Raw genomic sequence first — 15,852 nt, forward strand, 5'->3', positions numbered from 1 at the left:
GGATGACGCAGCCCTGCCAGATGTGGCACTCTTTGCACCTGTGCCTTATGGAACACTACGATCGCCGCCACGTCTCTGCGGTGTTCCAGTGAATCAAGAGGACGCTCAGGCTCTGGGTGAGGTGGTATTGCAGCATCTACTAGCCGTATGGCGCGGCGTTGGATGCTGTCCAGTCTCCTTCTGTGTGTGGCGGCACAGGACATCCAGGAGAGAGCTGCGTACTCAAGGTGGGGCCGCACCTGTGCCTTGTACAGCAGCAGTCTCCCTTCCTGTCGAGGAAACTGGCGATCCTTCTGAGAGCGGAGATCCTGTGAGAGGCTTTCTTGGCAATGGTTTTGACATGGCTGTCAAACCTCAGCCCTCGATCCACCTCCACTCCAAGTATCTTGACGTCATCTTGGAGTGGGAGCAGCAGCGCCAAAGACAACTTTCCTGCCATTGCTGCCATGGCGGCTGGGGACCGAGAGACAACCATTGCCTGTGTCTTCTCCGGCGCGAATGTCACTTGCCAGCGAGCACCCCACTCCTCTATCACTCGTAGCTGCTGATTGATGGCCTCAGCAGCCCGCCCACTGTCCTGGCGTGGATAGGTATAGGAGAGGGTGCAGTCATCAGCATAGGCCATGACTCCTGGCAGTAGCTGGAGAAGATCATCCACGTAGATATTCCACAGGAGTGGGCCAAGAATTGAACCCTGTGGCACTGATGCCTCCACAGGCAGGGACTCAGATGTTTGCCCGTTGACAACCACCTTGAGGCTTCTGTCCTGCAGGTAATTTCCCAGGAGTCGTAGCAAGCCACCCTGGATGCCTTTAGCACGAAGCTTTTCTAGTAATCCGTTGTGCCATACTTTATCAAAAGCTCCTGCTATGTCCAAAGCAACCACTATAGTGTCCTTGCCGTCGTCGAGGGCGTCCTGCCACTGCCTGGTGAGAAGCATCATTAGGTCGGAGGTTGACCTTCCAGGTCTGAACCCAAACTGTTGGTCTGAGAGGAGGGCATTGTCCTTGAGATGGCTACACACCACCTCTGCCACGACCCTCTCAAACACTTTACCCACCACTGACAACAGGGATATGGGTCTGTAGTTTTTTGGGTCCCTCTCTCTCTCTCTCTCTCTCTCTCTCTCTCTCTCTCTCTCTCTCTCTCTCTCTCTCTCTCTCTCTCTCTCTCTCTCTCTCTCTCTCTCTCTCTCTCTCTCTCTCTCTCTCTCTCTCTCTCTCTCTCTCTCTCTCTCTCTCTCTCTCTCTCTCTCTCTCTCTCTCTCTCTCTCTCTCTCTCTCTCTCTCTCTCTCTCTCTCTCTCTCTCTCTCTCTCTCTCTATTTAAACTAGGTTACATGTGTTGTACATACCAGAGGTCTGAGACTATGGTATAGTTCAGGCCTATCTTCAACAAAAGAAAATACACAATATTTACAGAAGTGAGACAAGTTGATAATTTGATAATAGTATATAATTACACACTTTCACTGCACTTATTGGTGTCACACTAGCACTTTAGCCACTCGTTCACGCCTCTTTTGTACGCCTGGAGGCATGTAGAGTGGTGTATGTTTGTGTCTTGCACCAGCCGGTTCCACATGCGGCTGTAACGAGGGAGGAAGGAACGGAGGTGACTCTCGGTCCTCGCAAAGGGCACAGTCACAGTGAGGTGGTGGTCTATTAGGCCGGCTCGAGTGTGTGTGGGATGGATGGGTCAGGCGTAGTGGTGCCAGATGTGAGTCTGTTGCCTGAGGGCCTTGTACATGACGCACAGGCCCGCCACGTCTCGTCTCGTCTCTCTCTCCCCCATTCTCTCTCTCTCTCTCTCTCTCTCTCTCTCTCTCTCTCTCTCTCTCTCTCTCTCTCTCTCTCTCTCTCTCTCTCTCTCTCTCTCTCTCTCTCTCTCTCTCTCTCTCTCTCTCTCTCTCTCTCTCTCTCTCTCTCTCTCTCTCTCTCTCTCTCTCTCTCTCTCTCTCTCTCTCTCTCTCTCTCTCTCTCTCTCTCTCTCTCTCTCTCTCTCTCTCTCTCTCTCTCTCTCTCTCTCTCTCTCTCTCTCTCTCTCTCTCTCTCTCTCTCTCTCTCTCTCTCTCTCTCTCTCTCTCTCTCTCTCTCTCTCTCTCTCTCTCTCTCTCTCTCTCTCTCTCTCTCTCTCTCTCTCTCTCTCTCTCTCTCTCTCTCTCTCTCTCTCTCTCTCTCTCTCTCTCTCTCTCTCTCTCTCTCTCTCTCTCTCTCTCTCTCTCTCTCTCTCTTTTTTTTTTTTTTATTTAAACAAAACTTAATACAAAGGAACATGTACCCAAAGGCGCACTGTCGTGTGCTACCTATTCTAAGGGTACTACAATCTATTTCTCTACAATATTTACAAGACTTAAAAATAGATAATATACAAGATGGTCAGCATGCAAATGGAGCACTATTCGTTTCACTTCACTAGCACTATTCACGCACTGCACTACACTGAGTGTCACGTCACAAAGAGTGTCAGAGGAGTTGGCAGTGTCTGTCTCCACTTATGTGCCATCAGTTTGACACTGTGAGTGTTCATCTCCTGGACGTGAGGCACCGCGGCCGTGAACAAGTTCCACATCCTGGAGACGCGTCCTGCGAAGGTGCGTTGATGCTGACACCCGTGGGATCGCGGCACCTCTACGGCGTCACCACCATTGAGCACCGTTCTCGTGCTCCGTGCGGTGACTCTTAGAGGATGACGCAGCCCTGCCAGATGTGGCACTCTTTGCACCTGTGCCTTATGGAACACTACGATCGCCGCCACGTCTCTGCGGTGTTCCAGTGAATCAAGGGACGCTCAGGCTCTGGGTGAGGTGGTAGTGCAGCATCTACTAGCCGTATGGCGCGGCGTTGGATGCTGTCCAGTCTCCTTCTGTGTGTGGCGGCACAGGACATCCAGGAGAGAGCTGCGTATTCAAGGTGGGGCCGCACCTGTGCCTTGTACAGCAGCAGTCTCCCCTTCCTGTCGAGGAAACTGGCGATCCTTCTGAGAGCGGAGATCCTGTGAGAGGCTTTCTTGGCAATGGTTTTGACATGCCTGTCAAACCTCAGCCCTCGATCCACCTCCACTCCAAGTATCTTGACGTCATCTTGGAGTGGGAGAGCAGCAGCGCCAAAGACAACTTTCCTGCCATTGCTGCCATGGCGGCTGGGGACCGAGAGACAACCATTGCTTGTGTCTTCTCCGGCGCGAATGTCACTTGCCAGCGAGCACCCCACTCCTTTATCACTCGTAGCTGCTGATTGATGGCCTCAGCAGCCCGCCCACTGTCCTGGCGTGGATAGGTATAGGAGAGGGTGCAGTCATCAGCATAGGCCATGACTCCTGGCAGTAGCTGGAGAAGATCATCCACGTAGATATTCCACAGGAGTGGGCCAAGAATTGAACCCTGTGGCACTGATGCCTCCACAGGCAGGGACTCAGATGTTTGCCCGTTGACAACCACCTTGAGGCTTCTGTCCTGCAGGTAATTTCCCAAGAGTCGTAGCAAGCCACCCTGGATGCCTTTAGCACGAAGCTTTTCTAGTAATCCGTTGTGCCATACTTTATCAAAAGCTCCTGCTATGTCCAAAGCAACCACTATAGTGTCCTTGCCGTCGTCGAGGGCGTCCTGCCAATGCCTGGTGAGAAGCATCATTAGGTCGGAGGTTGACCTTCCAGGTCTGAACCCAAACTGTTGGTCTGAGAGGAGGGCATTGTCCTTGAGATGGCTACACACCACCTCTGCCACGACCCTCTCAAACACTTTACCCACCACTGACAACAGGGATATGGGTCTGTAGTTTTTTGGGTCCGTCCTGGAGCTTTTTGTGTACAGGAACTACTCGAGCCTCCTTCCACACTGAAGGCCAGACGTTTTCCCGTACACAAGTTGTGAAGACTTGGGTGAGAGGGGCAGCCAGTTCCTGGGAGCATCGCTTCAGCAGGTGCGGGCTGATGTCATCAGGGCCGGTGGCTTTCTGTGTGTCCAGCCCCGCAATAATCGCTTCACCTGCTGATGCGTCACCTCCACCATGGTGACAGTCTTCTCACATTGCTGGACCAGCTGAGGCGGTGGCTGCTGTGGATTCCCGACCTTCATTTTTCCAGCAAACAAGGAAGCCAGCAACTGTGCCCTCTCCTTACTGCTGGTGGCGACAGTACCGTCCTGCTTGCTGAGGGAGGGATGGATTCTTGGTGGCCAGTTCCTTGTTTGTCCTTAACAAGAGACCACCAAGTTTTGTTTCCTACGCCAGTGCCACACAGTTTCCGGCGCAGGCTTTCCTCCCACTTTTTTAAGGCCCACTTGCTGGTTACCACCATCCTCCTGCATGCAGCCCTGTGCAGGTCCTTGTTGCGCCGAGTCGGGTTCCTCTTGTAGCGGAGCCAGGCAGCATACTTTGCCTCGGCAGCAACACGGCAACGGTAGCCAAACCATGGCTGATCCGTCGATCTGGTGGTGTATTCCCTGTGTGGGACGTGGCGTCTCTGGAGGGCGAGAAGGTGAGAGGTGAGTGCAAGTGCTTCACTCTCTGCTCCTCCCTGTAGCAGAGTGGCCCATGGGGTGTGGGTCAGGTCGCGGCGCAGGGAAGCCCAGTCTGCTTTGTTCCACAGCCAGATGGTGCGGGTGGTGGCCTCGTCCTGAGCCACGCCCACTTCCAGCTGTGTCAGTACAGCGTGATGGTCAGAGCTGCCCACGAGCCCCAGCTGATGACACTGAAGCTTGTCTTCCTGGTAGTCTGAGATGACAGGGTCTAATGTCCCTCCTCGTTCATGTGTGGGGAAGGTGACATGATCTGTCAGACCCTGCACTTCCAGGAGATTCTCTCTCTCTCTCTCTCTCTCTCTCTCTCTCTCTCTCTCTCTCTCTCTCTCTCTCTCTCTCTCTCTCTCTCTCTCTCTCTCTCTCTCTCTCTCTCTCTCTCTCTCCCATCTCTCTCTCTGTTTAAAAAACGAGAACAGACTGATAATTAAGTTATAACACACACAGGGAAAGCAGATCTTGTGGATGTGAAGAATGGCACTGGCTTGCTGTACCGGACAGACTTCTTCCCTGGGCTGGGGTGGATGCTGAGCAAGGAGCTATGGGAGGAGCTGGGCCCAAAGTGGCCACGCTCTTACTGGGATGACTGGGTGCGCGCTCCTGAGCAGCGTTCTGATCGAGCGTGTATCAGGCCGGAGATCTCCAGGACACGCACGTTTGGAAAAAAGGGTGTCAGCAAGTAAGGGCCTCGGTATATATATATATATATATATATATATATATATATATATATATATATATATATATATATAATATATATAATATATATATATATTTTTTTTCTGAAATAAACAAAAAACATTGTGACTTTGTCTTTAGACCTATATCACTTTTTTTTTTAGTTATTTTATACTTAAATGTTAATGGTAATTCTTACTTTCCAGTGGCTTGTTCTATGAAAAGCATTTAAAACAAATTTACCTGAATGATGCTTATACCTCATTCACAAAAACGAACCTGACCTACTTAATAAAGGTATGACATTTTTCCTGCAACTGAAAATTTTTTCATTTTCTTAAATGTTATAAAAAAAAAATCATGCACCTTGTGAAAAGACTAGCCTTAATGCAATTTCTCCCAAACCTGCAGGATCAGTATGACCCAGTGTTTGAGAAGCAGGTGCAGGCCAGCCAGGTGGTCACCATCAATGATGTGAAGGGTGATCGCTTGGCAAAGGGTGGCTTATACCGTCTCATCTATCACACCAAAGACAACTTCAAGAAGCTGGCCAAGTCTTTAGGTCTTATGGATGACTTCAAGGTAAGCTGGAGTCTTGTAACAAGTTAGGGTGATATGCATTGATTGCTATTCAGTTGACCATAAGGCTAATTGTGATATGATACAAAATCTAAATGCATAGTGCTTTTCCTCTTTTTACTAGTTCCTAAAACATAATTATGCTCCTGGTCTTGTGTAATTCACCAGTTAATCTACTAATTCTTTTGACTATGTTGGTCATTTGTTGCCTGTTAATATTTTTCTCAAAACAGTTCCTTACATTCAATTTCCACTTTGTTTCCTCCAGGCTGGGGTTCCAAGAACAGGCTACAAAGGGACAATAACATTCTTCTATAGGGGCCTGAGAATATTCCTCTCACCAGGCAATAACTGGAAAGGTTACAACCCCAGCTGGAGCTAACACCAGTCAGTCAGTAGGATGTTCCTGGGCACAGTGGGTGTCCCCCTTGTGTTTTTACCGGTGGAAGTGAATAACGAGCCAATATTTTTTGGTTAGCAGTGTTGGTGGCAAGGTGCAGCATTCTTTGGGTTCAGGTTGTAGGCTTGGTTAGTTTCATCACATATCAGATTTCGCATTGCATCAGTTATCACTTGTTCAATTATTCATCCATCATTTTACTCACACCATCATATGTGATTTCTAAGGAAATTTGCAGTTAAGTTTTCCTTCTTCATCCTGTCTTGTTCTTTACTCAGTGCTTTCTGTACTCCAGGATGAAAAGGAATGGACCAAGATCTTAAACTTGTACCATAACAGCAAGCTAGATTCTCATTTATTTATAACTGTACACACACACACACACACACACACACACACACACACACACACACACACACACACACACACACACACACACACACACACACACACACTGACACACACTGGAGATTATAGCCTCTACACAAATTACAGAATCTTGTTCTGTTACTGGTTTTCTTCCAAGCTATTGATTTGTGATAATTTGCAATCTGTTATATATATTCTTTATGTAATTCTAAACTTGAAATAATGCAGAGACATACCTTGAGTTTAAAAACTTACTTAACCACTTCATTGTTTTCATCTTTATTTTAAAACAAAATGGTTGCATATTGAATGTGATTCAATTTAATTTATAGGCCTTGAGTATTTCTGATTATGAATATGGCACAAAATTTTCCCAACAGTTTTATGATTTTAGAATTAGTATGTAAAATTATATTAACCATGAGACATGAATTTCAGTTATAATGTTAATAAAAGTACCCAAATAGTTTTTATTTCACAGGTGTGTTCTTTTAATCTTAATTTATTGTTAACTGATGATATTAAAGATTTGTTACATTTTTATTAAACTTTAGATACATTTCAAACTGTATTGTATGATTCAGTTGTATACTTATTGATCTAATCTTATTAATTTATTTAGCATTTTATTATTTTTTTGTATTGTTTTTATTTATTTTATTATTTTATTTATTTATTTATTTTATTTATTTAATTTTTTTGTAGAAGGTACAAAATCCCATAAGATGGGAACAAAGGTCTACCCCTGTCCCTCTTGGTCACTATTTAACAGGAAGTGCAGACATTGCCTAAATGGGGCTGATTGAAAGGTGAACTGCCTCTGTCACCAGCACTACACAGTGGTAGAATTTGGAATGCCACATGCCAATACCAGTGAATCTGTTTGTGCTGCTCATTTTGTAACCCCTTCAGTACCGGGATGCATTTTTACCACAAGTTTTTGGTAAGATTAGACAATTTTATTTGCATTAGGAAGGATCTATGCAGCTCAGAGGATTAATGGCCACAGTTTTCACAATTTCAATTCCCATATAAGTTTCTGAAGCTGTATAAAATCCCCAAATAGTAGCCAGAATGAATATGAAAGCACGTCCTGGTACTGAAGGGGTTAAATATTAAATAGTAATACAGGGCTATTATTGCTCAAACACACATTTGCAAATGGGATGTCCTTTCATATTTTACTTTAGGAAATATTTTTCATACTCTTCTCATTAACTTCAAACAGTTTAAAGAAGACAAGAAAAGAATTAAATCACTTTCATACTCTTCCCATTAACTTTTATCAAAGAAAACAAGGAAAGAATTAAATCAGCAAAGTACAGCGGAGACTCAATAGTCGAACTTAATTAGTTCCAAATGGATGTTTGAGTATCAAAAAAGTTTGACTATTGATTTGTACTAAACTTAGCAAACCCAAGTTTATAAAAATTTCAAAGTATTTTATTATTGTTTTTTTTTATTTTGATTTGTACATACTGTAAGTGAAGGCTGGTGATGGATAACGTAGAAGAGGAGGGGAGGAGGAGGGAAGTCATCAGAAGACAAGTCACCATCCATGAAAACATCTGGTGTGATTCCTGTGAAGCCACTAGTGGAGGGATATGGCTCAATAACACTTGTACTTTCACAAGATTCCTTATTTTCACCACCAATAAGTCTTTTTGGTGTCACTAAGTTATTAAAAGAAAAACTACCAGAAGAATGTGGTTTTTCTCAAGACTGCAGCAGGACTAGGGATGTGCACTGGTATTCAGTATACCAGAATACTGGCACATCAGTAATATGGTATCAGAACGGGACAATGGCGGCGGCAGAGAATGAGAGGCCAGAGCTTTGTTTACAACTGTGTGTGCGGCCATTCAGTTACTAGATATTTTCACCACTAGTAAGCCTTTGGTGTTGATAGAAGTTTATAAATGAAGAACTACAGACAGAACGCACTAGAATTTTATTCTGAAGACCACAGCAGCACAACTGGCAGAGTGGGGAGGGAGAGGCCAGGGACCCTTTGTTTACAACCATGTGTGTTGACGTTAAACTATCAGGTGTTTTTCGAGTAATAAATCAAATTTTTGCGTTTGAGTATTGAAAAGTCTGACTATTAAGACATTTGATATTGAGTCTCCACTGTATTAATTTTTTATGACAGATTTTTAATTGATAATTAACAGCACCAAAGAAAATGCAATGAGATTAATAATGAAATGTAACACTTGTTCAAATGTTGGGTTCTTTTTGTTCTAATCCTCTAGAGCAGGAGTGGGCAAACTATGGTTCACCAAAGGAATTCATGCTGCCTTCCAAATGTTAGTAAATTTGAAAGAAAGTTACCAAAGCAACGCCAAATAATATTGTGAACATCTTGCTTTTCTCCCACAGGTGTGCATTTGTGTGGAAGAGTAGCTTTTTCTTCAAAAGCCTTTCATTTTATCTGTTTTAAATATTATGTGCGCCTATAAAATTGTTTGCCTATCCCTGCTCTAGAGGTTACTTCTGAAAGGCTAGGGGAATAATACCAAGAAAGTGTTAAGAAGCAAACAATTAAATCTCAGCCACAGTACTAGTAATTCATATTTACAGTCAAAGAACAAAAGGTATCACTAATAATTCTGGCTCTTGGTATGTTAATTGGGTAGAACAGTGGCATGCACGTTTTTTGTTCACATGACGAGTCAGTGTGTTTAAGTTTGAAATATTCTGTATGTATTATTTTTTTTTTAATGCACTAACAAGTTATAGATTGGTAGAGGTGAAGCTTTCAACCTATGTTCTATTGGCTGTGAACTGAGCACACTAATCACCAATGGTGTTAAAATTTTATTAACCTATATAGAGATGGGCTTTGTTGTTCTCATAAGCCTTCACATCCTCTTCCCACGTCAGATATTTGCACAACTGTTCCCAACACATGTAGTTTAGGGCATATTACTGCCAAATGTTTATCAACCTGCATCTAACAGCAACAGAAAAACTTTCTTCCAAAACCTATCAAAACTTTTAACTAACCAGTGAAGAGCTTTTAGATTTGGTTTCCTCTATCTTGCTTTTGAGCTTATTCATGCCCTTCATATGACCATTTTTCAATCATTCACATGAAATGAATTCCTGCCAAATCTCCATACTCTTGCAATGAACCTGAACCAGGGGCAGGTCTTTCTGCCAAAATTCATCAGCTTATATCACTCAACATTCTGTGACAAGGTAATGCAAGCAGGTCTTTTAGTTGTTCTTAACTTATTCATCCATCCCTGTGTCAGTATTTTTTCCAGTTTGATAAGACTGAAAAAGGGCCTTGATACTGCAAGGCTTTCACATGTATATACATGCAAGTACATTGGTAACCATTCCTCATATGCAAAATAATTGTTTACGTATCCTTATATAGATAATTAAATAAATATAAAATCTGGTTAAAGCACTATTGCATATCACTATCTCATCCCACACTTCTTCTCCTTCACTAACTAAGCAGATGACACTGGCTATAGTCAGTGACTATGCCACTGATTTCCTGCTAATGCTCATTTCATCATGGTGCTTCTGAAATCCAAAACTATTTAGCAGTGATACTATCAGTTTGCAGATGTGTAGACTACAGTGCATAATGCCTGAAACAGTTAATAAAAGAAGAAAAAAACAGAATAAAAAGATATCTTTACATTAAAAAGAATAGAAATGTTTATAAAACAATATAATTGGTATCTAGCTCACCTAAGGAACAGTTCTGCACTGCTGCCAGCAAGCATTAATGTCTTACCACCTGTGTACCTTGCTCCTGGTCCCTGCTTGCCACACAGCTCCACTCACACAATGTAGGCTGCAAAAAATCACACAGCAATGCATCAAACAAACCACACAAACAGCTCTTCATTATTTACAATGTGGTGGCAGAGCAATGTGCCACCGTGCTGTAAGGCCTCATCTTGTTTAACACCATCCATGCTAGATACCAGGACAGGACAAAACAGTATGCATCTCACTCACTGTCATCACTACCACACATAAAAAGACTTACAACACAAAGTGCAACTATTTAATTGCTTATACAGTAAGCCCCCGCACTTGGCGAATTAATTAGTCTGGTGAAACTACCGCCAAATGTGAATTTCGCCAAACACGAGTTCTTTATACCATATAAATTGCCTAAAAAATGCCTCAACCAGTCATTGGTTTGCCAAAGTCCCTCTTTTGACCCCTAAAATACCATCTTTTGAGCTGAAATAAAATCTTTTGCCTTCATGTATTAGAACACATGTACAAAACAGACCAATAAACAAGCATTTGTGATGCTTTCCTCGTCTGTACTCCCATTTTTCCACCCGTCTTCCTGCCCACTTTTGTCCTTGCCGCCACCACCATTGTCCATACGCCCCACTGGTACCACCTGTTGCGCTGATAGAGGCCATGTTGGCGGTAAATCACCAGAATTTGTTCCCATGCTAGCAGAACAGAGGGTAGCACAAACAAAATGGCTGAAGGAGACTCTCACTCTGATAGATTTAGAGAGAGGTTTGACGTCACAGGGGAGCCACATGGTTTGCCATGCGGCCGCCAGGGGACCACGAAGTTTGAATTCAAATCGCCAAGTGTGCACTCAATGGTCCGTGACCACCCTACCGCCAAAAGTGAATTTCGCCAAGCTGAGATTTGCCAAGTGCAGGGGCTTACTGTATGCATAACTGTAATCAGAGAGAGAATGTTTATCCCTATACATTTCATGCCAATATCAATAAAAGCTATTATGTTTATTACAAAAAATATCAACAATTAGAATGCAAGTTCTGTGCTGTCACAACAGTAACACTGTATACTACTACTGCAGATGTTATACACACATACAGAATGTATGTAAATTCATGTTTTATATGCACATCTCACTACCAGGAGGGAAATGTTCTATGCAAAACACCATCCATGTTAGGAAACCATTCTGATCCTGTGTCCACAAAACTGACGATATGAGTGCACCTGCTAGTGACTATTCAACCACTCTGTTTCTACCATTTTAAATATCTTCTAGGCCAGGAAAAAAAGACTAGCAAATTTTCATATCAAGAAACATGCTGCCATATATTAAGACCACAAATGATACTACATGTGATGGCACCATCCTTAGCCACACATCATCAAGATTTAATCCCAGTCATGTCATGGCAAGAGGTACCAGTACCAAATGGTGGTTGCCCAAATTAAAGTTTTTCAAACTCCAAAGTCAAGTCAAATAACTGCTACTTAAGCAGTCAGCAGCTGGTGGTTTTATGTTACCTACTTAGGGAGCAATGAAGACCTTTCCCACCAAATGTAGGATGTAGGCCTAGTGGGCTAGGTAGTTGTCATATGTAGAGTGATTCCTTTCTGCCAACAACATGGTGGGTATAAAAAGATTAATTAACATCTATTCTCTTTAGGTAACTGGTGGAGAATGTTTCACATTCTCTACCACTTTAGAACTCTTTTCTTATTCCTCAATGGACATACCAATCTAACATATCTATTTATGTTATTCCCATGGTCCACTCCACATCACAAACAACTCATTTTCACTACCACACATCTTTCCTATGCTTTCCAAGTTTTGGTCTCACTTGCATAATCAGTTTAGTCTCTATTTTCCAGCCTATTCATGGAACGGTATGCATCCAATCAGTTACAGCTTTGAAACAACATAAAATTATGTAATAATGAAGGTATGTAATGCATAATATACAAAACATAATTACAGATAGGATTTTACAAAGCACTTTGGTTGCTATAACAGACAGTGTTTTGATTAAATGTTCCAAGAGACTGTGATATTCATATTTCACCACTATCTGTATTTTAAAGTTCACTATGAGTAAAAATAAAAAAAAAATAACATTAAGTTTGTTAATAAATATTTTTGGCAATGCAACTGATACAAAGAGCAAACATGTATTATGCCTTGCTTCAGTCTCATTAAAAATTACAGTAACCAACAGAATCCTTATGAAACTATCTATAAAGGTGCTTTAATTGAACATAAATTTGGTGATTCCTGCAATTTTGGACTTACTCCTTAGTTTAATTTAGTTTCATTATTATAAATTCTTATAAGGAACTGAAATTGTAAGAATTAGTGGAAAGTGATTTTTCCACAATAGACAAGGTCATGTAACTATTCGTGTTACAGACCAGCAATTCATTTACAGCCAAATGGCAACTTGATCACATATGGACCACCACTCCCTCTACCTGTACCTCTGGCAATGATTGGTTAGGTTAGATTAGATGATCAACATCAGGGGGATTAAGTCTGGCAGTTACTCAACTTAATTGTTTATCTATCTCCTATGTAACTTATCAAGACAAACACCACTGAAATCATAATTTTTGCAACAGTAAAGAAAAGCTGCATAACAATCACTCAATGAATTTTTAGGTGAAATTTTGTGGAAAAGGAAATATGTTATGCCCTCAGCATTAGGTCCACAGGGAACAGCAATCCTAACATAACACAGCAACACTTTCTTCCTCTAACAGTACAGTCCCCTATGTTGATCACACCTTGTTTGTCAGACAGAAAACAGAGGACACAGAAGTAGAAAGCATGTTCTGACACTTCAACTAAATACTTATGTATTCATTTCATAGACTACTGCAAACTCCATATTACCAATACCTAACATGTGGATTCTGACATGCAAGATATAGAAACTGTTGCATGGTTGAGTATGTTATCTATACAAATGCAAATTTAACTAATAAACACTTTCTACTGAGATACTAAGTGACAAGGATATAACTAAGTTAGGGTAATTGGCTGCAGGGATACTCTAGATTTAAGGAGAGTTTGGTTTCAGAATGTTGATGTTTTTAGTGACTGAAAAGTTTTCTTCACATTATGCAATCAGTCTGATATGAGATCTCACAGTATTATTTGCTTGTTTGTTTTTCATTTTTATTTTAGTTTCTTTTAGAGAGACAGGGAATGTATAAATTCATATATGCACATGTAATGACACAAATGCCTTTATACCAAAGCATTGATACACTTGTCATCACAGTACACAGTACTATAAGATGCTGAAGTCAAAATGAATGAATGCTACATTTAATGCTGTAGTACAGGCAGCTCTTGTCCATTATGTGCAACAACCTACATCATTTTGTGAGCCATCAAGACAAAAATAAAGCATTGGTGTAATTTTTTGTTACATCACCTAAGTATTCTTTTTTGTAATGATAAGTGAAACTGTTAGTCTTTTGAAGCCAAGTTACCTATCTAGGGTGTCTTTCTTTCATTTCACAAGTGAAGACATCATGGCAGCACTGCAGATCCAGACACATGCTGCTACATTTTACCAGGTGCTTTTTTTGCCACTGATGTCATTTTAGAGGTTATCTGAAAGTCATACACTGCAACACAAATAAGATATCTAAGAGAAAGTTAACTAACTTTTATCATCTTGATTCTACCAATAAAAATATATCCCTAGATTTTAGTAAAAACATTTTACTAATTAGGTATTATACATATGTGCATAAATCTCTCTCTCTCTCTCTCTCTCTCTCTCTCTCTCTCTCTCTCTCTCAAGATGGTGTTCTTAATGCTGCTCATTTGTATCACTTTCTTTGAAATAACCTCAAAATACATACTCACAACCGCAGAGACAACCTACTACATATGAACTTTATTCTGTTATCAGCTAAGAACCCTCATTCTGATGTAGGCTAAAGCAGGTTGTAAGCGAAGACTCAACACCATAATCTGATGTCAATATGCTGCATTTGAGGACTCTGGAGGTGACAGGGACAAGTCAGAAAGAGCTGTCCTGAAGATTTGGTCAGACATTACCATTTTGAATGAAGTGGACAACACCTTGTAGTCAGCTGTATCCTCAACACTACTGTACATGTATTATTACAAAGATATATGTTTGTATCATGTGCCAAATTCTTAATATATTGTAGGATTACTGAGGTTCCATATGATGGTAATATTTGTAGAATATATTGCCTCTGACTCAAGCTGGACATCCAGCCATTGTATTATTATCTCCTTTCTGACAGACTAGAACAGCCAAACTATTCTTCATGTTATGTAGTGAGAAAAAAAAAATATAGGAGAAAATATTAATAAAGTACAGTACCAGAAGCCACTCTGTCTATATGTAATTCATATGATGATATAGGATATCAGTAAATGTTAATTCATTTTACAGTACAATGTTACCAACAATTCCAGTTGATGAAGGAAACAACACAAGCCTTGTTGTCATGTAATGAAGAGCAATAGCTTACTTTACTCAGCATATGTATACAAGGTCACATTCATAAATATTTTCAGGCTGATGTTCTTATAATACCATCAACCCCCAAGCACTTCACATTGATAGCCAAGTTCCCATGCCCACATCCCACATAATGATACATTCAATTCTACATAACCTTTGTCTTTTGCATTACTAGATAGGTACCATGTGTACCAACACAAGTCAATATTAGAGCTTGGCATGAAATTTCTAAGCAAAATGGAAATAAGCTTATGGTTGTATGTTTAAAAGTTTTCTTGTCTCCTCTCGATTACCTATTCTAAAAAAGCTCTCCCAGCACTGACGTTGATTGTAAAGGTTTTGTATAATTGCAGTGATGGTTTAGCAAGAATTCTTTATAATCAATGAAGAAAACACCAATAAGAATGCAATTCTTCATCTCTGTACCCTATGAAAATACTCTTTATGAGAGAAGAAAACGTTTAAGAATACGAGCCTTAAAATTTTTGTTACACAAGTATGTTAGAGCTTAGAATTAAATTTCTAAGCAAAATGGAAATAAGTTTAGAGTTCTGGTTACATGAAGTGTGAATGACTGTAATTGTGATGGTATTCTCAAATTACAACTTTGCATAGTTTTGTATCCACACAAAGTTAGCATGATTGTACAATATGGGAGCCAGCATTAGATCATTATAGATTCTATCAGAAACATAATAATTATTTGATAAAATATATGTGTAGTACTAACAGAATACATGTCTTTTATATGACTAATTTTGCACAAGCTCACCTATAACCATTGTGTGTTTGTATAGTGCATATTGTTATTGAACATAATTATTCATTATTCAGTTCTTCAATGTATAAAATTATAAGTTTTCATATAAATACTGATATATTTATTCTGTTCCTTATTGGATTTTTTTCTTTTTGTATGAGCATCACTTTCTTTTTGTTATGAAAGAGTAAAAGGTCGGCAAAAAGTTGGTAACTGCTTGGAATCTCTTCAAAATCATTACATTCTATAATAGCTTTTGACACAATATTGAGTACAATAAAGTGATGAATTTC

The 15,852-nt window shown here is 41.0% G+C and overlaps 1 protein-coding gene across 9 annotated transcripts in view; it reads left to right on the forward strand.

Annotated features, from left to right (window-relative positions):
* The window catches only part of LOC123515103 (alpha-1,3-mannosyl-glycoprotein 2-beta-N-acetylglucosaminyltransferase-like), a 75,545-nt gene extending 59,693 nt beyond the window's left edge, over window positions 1-15,852 (forward strand). For all 9 annotated transcript variants that reach the window (XM_045273543.1, XM_045273539.1, XM_045273536.1 and 6 more), the window contains 4 exons: window positions 4,963-5,194; window positions 5,400-5,490; window positions 5,605-5,775; window positions 6,041-15,852. In XM_045273543.1, coding sequence (XP_045129478.1) covers window positions 4,963-5,194; window positions 5,400-5,490; window positions 5,605-5,775; window positions 6,041-6,154 — 608 coding nt within the window. In that variant the 3' untranslated portion in view covers window positions 6,155-15,852. The remainder of the gene's footprint in view (window positions 1-4,962; window positions 5,195-5,399; window positions 5,491-5,604; window positions 5,776-6,040) is intronic.

Source organism: Portunus trituberculatus, chromosome 38 (genome assembly GCF_017591435.1).
Source record: "Portunus trituberculatus isolate SZX2019 chromosome 38, ASM1759143v1, whole genome shotgun sequence".
Classification (NCBI taxonomy): Eukaryota; Metazoa; Arthropoda; class Malacostraca; order Decapoda; family Portunidae; genus Portunus; species Portunus trituberculatus.